This window comes from Anoplopoma fimbria, chromosome 14 (assembly GCF_027596085.1).
Source record: "Anoplopoma fimbria isolate UVic2021 breed Golden Eagle Sablefish chromosome 14, Afim_UVic_2022, whole genome shotgun sequence".
Classification (NCBI taxonomy): Eukaryota; Metazoa; Chordata; class Actinopteri; order Perciformes; family Anoplopomatidae; genus Anoplopoma; species Anoplopoma fimbria.
Genome location: NC_072462.1, coordinates 9,864,524 through 9,872,667, shown reverse-complemented (window position 1 = coordinate 9,872,667; position 8,144 = coordinate 9,864,524). Strand labels below are relative to the sequence as shown.

The following is an 8,144-nucleotide window of genomic DNA, read 5'->3' as shown; positions in this document are numbered from 1 at the left end:
AAGTGTAAAAGAAGAAATTATAATTGATTAAAAGTGGTGACAGATGATGCACTAATGGAAAAAAAAAACATGTTTCTCCAGTTGTCAGCAGAACCGGTTTAGGTCTGCTTCAGGTTCAACGCCTCGCCTATGACAGATGTGTTTCAGCTGCAGGTTTCAGGTCTGTTTCCTGTCACCATTGTGCACAGCACTGAGGACGAAGCTGCGTATGCTCATCTCCTGTGTGCACAGCAGAACACATGTAAAATACCTTTCCTTACAAATTGTGTAAAGCTGGCCTGTTGGGCTAGAATTACCAACCAGTATATATATTATGTGGCAACAACACGCTTATCCTTAAAATAACGAGATCCAAATGTGTCTTTCTCAGATAGAACTTTCTCTTCTCTGTCTTAACTGGGTTCTTGGATGGAGAGAGGAGACATCTTTTTTAAAGATGTACTCATACAGAGATTACAAGTCGATTACATTTTTTAAGTATTTGAGGTCCGAAGAGAGTTAACAAATTATATATTAGTATCTGAATGTGACACCGAGCTATACATGACCAACATGACCCCTGTGTTTGTGGACTAAGTGCTTTTTTGGATAGAATCTTTAAGGAGATGTATTGCACTCGCTAATAAATGTCTGGATTCATTTCTGTCTCCTTTGCAAACTTCATGAACCATCTATATCTGTTTGGTGCTTTTCTCACTGACAACAATGCTACAGCAAAAACAGCGCAAGGGAGGCTGGGACAAGTAGTGAACGACCAAATGCGCAGAAAGTCCAGTCTAAAGGCTGAAACGGTCCCTGGTCCCCTTTGAGGCTGGACCTGACGGCACGTTCACTCCCTCCCCTCATCTCCATGCTGCCGAGGTAAGCAGCAGATCAGCACGTTGCTACATCACTGCAGGGTTTTCCACCTCGTCTGGTCTCTTGCACATTCTTCAATTGTTGGGTTTTTAAAAATGAATGCAAAAAGACGATATTTTTGATGTGGAGCCTAACCTCTACATGGCAACATCTACCGTGTGTGAGTGTATGTGTGCGTGTGTGTGTGTGTGTGTGTGGTCTGCAGTAATATTTCAAAATGTGGCAGCTGTAATAGACATTGTAATTCTTAAGATGAGCGACAAACTCTCTGTGTGGGAAATAGTTGGAGTCCACTGAAGGGGCAACACACACCAGCAGTATGGATCACGTCTGTTCTTTTGTGAGCCCACAACGTAGGTCAACGCAGCCGGTGTGTGTGGTGCACTTTACAGTAAGTTCCAGCTTGGGGCTAAGTGCCCCCCCACCCCCGAAAAAAGCCAAATCTTCAAATCAGTTTAAGTCACAATAAATTAAAAATAATTGTTATTTTGAAAAATTGGACAATCTCTAATGAACACATATTGGGATAATTTGCCTTCTGGTGAGAACGGTCGTAGTCGACAGTTTTCTGCACACCATAGACCTGATCACCAATGTGCTGAATTATTAAAGTGGATTAGCAGGCGGCGCATTCCTAATAACGCTATTGTGACCTTTCAGTGCAACAAAACAATGCTGTAATTTATAGCACGCCCTTCAAGTTAAAGTGGTGTGTGTGTGTGTGTGGGGGGGGGGGGGGGGGGGGGGGGGACTGCATTAAATAGCACTGAATATGACTCTTTTACTGAAACGGATGCAGGCATAGGGCTGTGAATGGATGACTTCTTGGCAGGTTTTTTTTTACATTTGTGGTTTACCAGCCCTTGGTGGAAGGTGGACACTGCGTCTAGTGCAGGAGGCTGCCGCAGGGACACGCAGTCTCACGGGGAGGATCTCATCAGCACAGTCCCTAGAATACATGCAAAAAGCGAGCCTACTGCCAAGGTCAGTCCTCCTGCTCCTCGCTGTCCTGACGCGCCTCCGTCCTCTTCTCTTTGTGACAGGAGAAAATCCGTCGCATCTCCTCTTCGTACCGGATGAAGTTCTCTCCGAACCGGGACCAGGCTTTCAGGGGAACCGTGATGGTGTTCCTGTACGGCTGCCGCACCTCGCTGATCTTTAAAAAGACACCGTACCGGTTGGAGCCCACGTCGAAGTAAAACCTCTTGTTGTCCACGCGAAAAGACGCGGCCTCCGGGAGCTCGGGGCTGTCGTCGTGGTTCCTGGACCCGCTCCGGCCGCGGTCGTCGCTGTCATCGTCGCCGTAGTCTTCGATGAGCTGCGACAGCGCGTCCCTGAACTCGATGAGCCCCTGCGCCGGCAGCACTATCGTCTGCTCGATGCCCTGGCCGTAGTAGCCCATGGTTCCGTGCCCCTTGCTGACGGTCTGCCGTATGCGGAGGAACCGGCCTCTCTGGTTCTCCTTCAGGTCCAGGAAGTACTTCCTGTTGTCTCTCTCGATGAATTCGCTCTTGAGGACGCGGTGGGCATGGTCGTCGGACACCGCGGAGCCGGGGGGACGGGGCCGCGCGCTGCTCCGTCGCCCTCCTGCGGGGGTCGTGCGCGCGGCCCTGCCCGTTGCTGCCTCCGCCGTGCTCCTCGAGCTGCGGAGGCGCGAGGCCCCCCCGCAGTCCGATGCGCGCGTAGTAATCTATGAAGTCCCCCAGGCAGTAGCGCAGCGCGGGGGCCATGGACATGGACAGCGTCAGCTTGCTCTTCCTGATGTTGTCGTGGCGGCCTCGTCCGATCCACACCTCGGCGATTTTCAGGAAGCGGCCGCGCACGCTCTGCTTCACATCCAGGTAGAAGCGCTTCTTCTGGATGTCGACGCGTTTGGAGGCTAACTCCTGGATGTCATTGCCCTGCTGCTGCTGCTGCTGCTGCTGCTGCTGGGACCCGGTCTGGACATATTGCTGTGGATATGTGGGTCTTGGTATAGAATCTGATGCAATCTTACCCCTGCCTCTTTCCATCCCTCTGCAACATCCATCAGCCATCATGATTTATATTCCACCGCTAGACAGCAACAGGACAAAGCGATCTCCCCATCCCAGTGGGCGACTAACAGACGAATAAAAGCAGGCTTCTTTTTTTTTTTTTTTTTTTTTTGCATACGGACAAGTTAGCCGGATGCCTCGGATGACCTAAAAATGGCAGCTAGTCTGGAGTCACCAGCTGATCGACTCCGTGTCCCGAATAAAAGGTCAAGCTCGACCATTTAGCCGTTTCCACCGCACACTTCCATCGTTTTCCATCACCTACTTGCCGAACAGCTACCCCTTTTTTCACCGAGGCAGCAGCCGGGGAAGCAGCCAACCTGAAACGGGAGGAGGCGTCCAATACTACATGAACCCGATGAACCCATCCAAACCTCCCCCCCCGTCCTGAGAATACCTCAGTTAAAGAGACACGCTTCGCACAGTGACTGTGGACGCTGTGCTCCTCACACGCTCTCCTCGCTGCATCAAGCTCGATCCGCAGATATTCTAACAGGAATGTCGATTCATGAAGAAATGATGGCTCAGATCACACATCCAGACCTTAATAATGAGCCCATTGTGGAAGACAGGAATTCAAGAGTGGTTCAGATAAAATAGTTAGCTAATTATGACTTTGAATGCAACTCACACCAGCCCAGTTATTTAAAATGTAGTAGTTATCCAGTAATTAAGAAGTAGTGCATCATAAACTACTATCACATAATTCTCATTATGGTCAGACAATTATTATATTAACTCAAGTCAAATATTGAAATCAACATCAATCTAAATCTACATGATTTAGATCAATACAGTGTTTCAACATCGAACCATTAACCTTTTGCGACCTCTGACCTCTTCGACTCTTCCGTCTCTCATCGGCCACGGTTACCAACTGCCCAAAAAGCCCCATATTTGATTTGTGAAATCTGTTAGAAAAATTTGGATTTGGTGCATATTCGCTTAGGAATATGCAACAAATCCAAATGTGCATCATCTTCTGAAACATTATTACTTGACTTGTAGTCCCATAAAAATCAGTGAGTCCCAGAAGTCATTTTGAATCGGTCAATCTGGCAATCTTGTTAAAGTCAAGAATAAATTTCAAGTATCTATCAAGTCCGCTGATAGTTCTAATCAGCAGACAGTCACTGGCTGTTGTTAAATTGAAATTATTATACAGTTGTATTAACCATTAACACGCTACGGCTGTCCATCATGTAGCACTAAAACAAAGCTCAATGAGATAATAGGGTGACCAGTTGAAGGAGCCGTAATTAACATTCAGAGCATTAATATATCATCAATAACTATCATATCTGTAAAGATCTAGTGTAGTAATGTCTACCTGAGCAGAGAATGAAGTCTCTCTCTCCCTCTGTGGGTGTTTATATCACAGCTTCTACTCTTTGTTCACATAGCTGGCCGACTTCTCCTTTTAGTGCATGTTAGTGAATGTGAGTGAATGTTAGTGAATATGAGTGCATGTTAGTGCCTTTTGGTACATGTTAGTGCATGTGAGGGCATTTTAGTGCATGTTAAAGCATGTTAGTGCCTTTGGTACATGTTAGTGCATGTGAGTGAGTGTTAGTGACTTTTAGTCAATGTCAGTGTATGGGGGTGTTTTGACCCCTCTCTTCCACTAGGGGTCTGTGTCCTGTTTGCTGTTTCTTTTCTGTCTTTCAGGATGTTGATGATCAGCTGATGAGCCTTCCTGGTCCTGGTGAGGTTCCAGCTTTAAGTCTCCCCACCTGAACAGTGCCAGTCTCCTCTTTGGTTGACATGGCTGCTGGTTAGTCGAGTTTGCCCTTCACATGCAGACATCACTGACTCTCCATGTTTGTTGTGTTTAGTTAATGTTATCCTTAGTTACTTATTACTTTTAACTCGTTTGGTCACTCATTCATATCGCAGCCTTTGAGCTGGGTTGTAACATATGTGGGCTTGTCTTAACTTGATTTACTATGTTTAGATTTATGAAGTGAAGTTGGCTCTGCTGGTTGTAATTGTCTTGATGTGCAGAGACTGATATCAGGATCAGTAGTAGCCTTGTAGGCAGGTGCGCCTCATTTGGTGAGTGAGATGTCCAATCTTCTTGTGTGTGTGTGTGTGTGTGTGTGTGTGTGTGTGTGTGTGTGTGTGTGTGTGTGTGTGTGTGTGTGTCCGTCCCACTGAGCTGTGTTATGCTGTGGTTTTTGTGGAACAGAGTTATGTTGGTCCTTTGTATACGATGAGTAAATTGCTGCCGTTCTGTCCCGGTTAGGATTAAGAGTGGATTCCCTCTGGAGTCCCTTGACGGGTTTTGGTAGCGTGGTGATGAAAGTGGTTGGAGCAGTTGTCTCGGGGGGCAAATCCGAGGCCGCAGGTGGGTTACCAGTTCATGGTTGGCTTGTTGGTTGTAGTGCATAAGTACCCACCACAAGAAGGACCTGAAGACTAGGGGGAGTTAGTTAGTTAGTGTCTGGTTAGACAGCTAGAGGGACAGGGCTGCAGTGATATCTGTGTATGGGCTGCTGTTAGTGTTATTGTTGTAGTTTAATTCTATTCAGATCAGTTTGGGTTGTGTGTGTGTTCAGATGGAGTTTGTGTCCTCCGTTTTGGCTTCTGTGGAAGAATTCCTGAGAGCTCCATCGGAGGAGTTATTGGAGTGCTGCTTGTTGGGTGTCAGACCTCAGTTGGATGCTGTTGGTCCTAGGCTGGAAGCGCCTGGCTTTACTGAGGGAGACAATAGTATCAGGTGTTTCCTGCTAACAGCATGCAGACAGTTTAGCTTAGGTTTAAAACAAATGTATTCTGGATATTGTAATCATGGTCATGCTCTAGATGTTTCTGGGTAATTCTGGACACAGGTATGAGATAATTGAACAGCCGGTTAGGTGTGTAGCGTTGTTGCTGGTAGCAGATTTAATAAATAAGTAATTAATATCAGGATATGTAACTAGTATTAATAACTCAATTATGATTTAGAAACCCTTAAATTAGTATATAAGAATGATTGTACTTGGACTTACCATTAGTTTAACTAACAAAATATGACAGATCTTTTGGTCTGAGATATTTATATGAAAGATTATTTTATAATGTGACTTAAATTTATTGGGCCTAGAGACTTGTTTACATCTGGGAATGGTATTGTTTCACCTGATGGTTCTGATGGGCAGATTGGAGGTAAAGCTGCATGGAATGGCGGCTGCTCCTCTGAAGGCCTCGCCATCTGGTTGGATGATTGTAGTTGGTTGAATAGCACTCTTCCATCTCTCGCTCAGTGGCAGTTGATTCGACTTTCTCTGATGTCTTCGTAACCGTCTTCTTCGTTGAGGTTCGGCTGAACCGTTCTTCCTCGTCTTCATCTCTCTCAGCACGAGGATGAGTCGTCTCTTCTCCCCCCTTTGTAGCAGCAGGGGTCATTTGGGCATCTTGAAGTCTTGTGAAAGACTGCTCGTTAAAGACTACTCAGAGCAGTGTCTTCTTGTTGCTTTATCTTCTTGAGAAAGGGGGGTAGTTCTATTGCACTACTCCCATCTTAACAGCTATCTTGATTAATTGATTTTACCTTAATTCACCGAATTAATACTAGTTCTGTGTGGCTGTGTAGCAACAAGGCTATAAAGCCTTGTTGCTACACAGCCTCCAATCGTAAAACCACAATTCAAGTTCAATGGACAACATATTGATATCATCAGAGAGATAAGACTGACAAACGCAGAGATGTACTTTTTATGTTTGTGGTGTCAAAAATATGAGCTACAGAGCAGATTAGAAAACTGTAACTATCTGCTTTCTTTGAGAAATTGACGTCAGATTTAACATTGAGTCTGATGGAGTTGGTAGGAGTTCAATTTGCTTTCAGGCACATGGAGTCAAATGTGTAAGTCTGGTTGATTTCAAAGACACAATTCTACGACCAGCACATTACCTACTTTTTTTTTTAACCACAAAATAGTTTATGAAGAGTGAAAATTGTGGAGATAGGAGCAAGTTGTTTGGAAAAATTACATAATATTTGAGTGCATGATGAATGCATGATGTCATCTGGCGATGTCATCATGCACTCTAGGTCTGAACATTCCATCCAATACACACCCATTATAAAATCTGAAAAAGGCTTAAATTTTCCTAAAACTTAAACTCTGATGTCATGAAATCTGTGCTAGCTATCAAAATGCCCATTTGGCCCAATATAGTCCAGAGATTTGTTAATGTTTTAAACCTCTAATCATTTTTTTTTACATTAAAGTATGACAAGTCAGTCTGGGCCCAAAGTTGAGTGTTTTTAAGCTCTCTCCAGGCCCAAAACGCATTCATATCTATGGAGAAATTTCTCGCTGTTTTTCCCGGTTCCCATGGAAACCACTGGGCGAATCTCTGAGAAAAGTCATAGCACGCAATTCCCGACCAGGCCGCACGTTTTGATGTATTTTGACGCAAGTGCTTGCAACGCTGCGGGACAAGTTACGATTATATACTTTGTGCTGTTGCACAAGGCTTTACAGCCTTGTTGCTACACAGAATAATAATACTTTTAATCTTCTTATTCTCCAACTTCCGTCCAAAAGTTTGTTGCCAGCACGTGTCAAAATACATCAAATTGTGCAGCCTGATCGGGAATCGTGTGCTATGACATTTTTCAGAGATTCGCCTAGTGGTTTCCACGGAAACCGGGAAAAACGGCAAAATATTTCCCCAGAGATAACCAGCTAAATAACCAGCTAAATGGACACTTTTCTTCAGTAATAAATGACACCGCTCAGAATGACTCGTTCTCGACCCAAAAGCAATGAGAAAGAAACGGAGTAGTAGGGATACGCTTTATTCCAGAACGGGAAAACTAGGCTTGGATTGACTCACGTGCAGAAATCCGCTTAGTGGAAAGCCAAGCCGTCTGGGGAGAAGGCAGACAGAAACCAGAGGCTAAGCTCGTGGTCGGGGACAGAAGGTTATGGTGATTTACCGGGGCAGAGGCAAGGCGGGGTAGTCCAATCTGGCAGGGTCGGCAACGGGAAGTCAGTCGGGGGAAAAATGCTGGAAGGTCTGGCATGGATGTGGAGAACGATCTGGCAGAGAGTGTTTGTGAGACAGAGTTTTAAATACTAAAGGGAGTAGGTGCAGCAGAGTGAGCAGGTGAGAGTGATTGTGCTGATGAGGTGGGTGTGGCAGACAGGTGCACTGAATGAGCTGATTATGTGAGTGAGAGATTGAGTGTCAGGATGGAGGGGGCCGAGTAGTGACAGGCTGGTGAGGTGGGAGTGGCTGAGAGGTGAGTGAGAG

General features: G+C 45.5%; 1 protein-coding gene across 1 annotated transcript; it reads right to left on the bottom strand.

The window, feature by feature from the left end:
* Nucleotides 1–1,698: 1,698 nt before the first annotated feature.
* purg (purine-rich element binding protein G) lies at nucleotides 1,699–2,965 on the bottom strand. The gene is given in 2 exon segments (XM_054612865.1): nucleotides 1,699–2,411; nucleotides 2,413–2,965. Coding segments are annotated over 2 exon segments (1,053 nt in total). The 5' UTR covers nucleotides 2,898–2,965; the 3' UTR covers nucleotides 1,699–1,843.
* Between the last annotated feature and the right edge of the window lie 5,179 nt (nucleotides 2,966–8,144).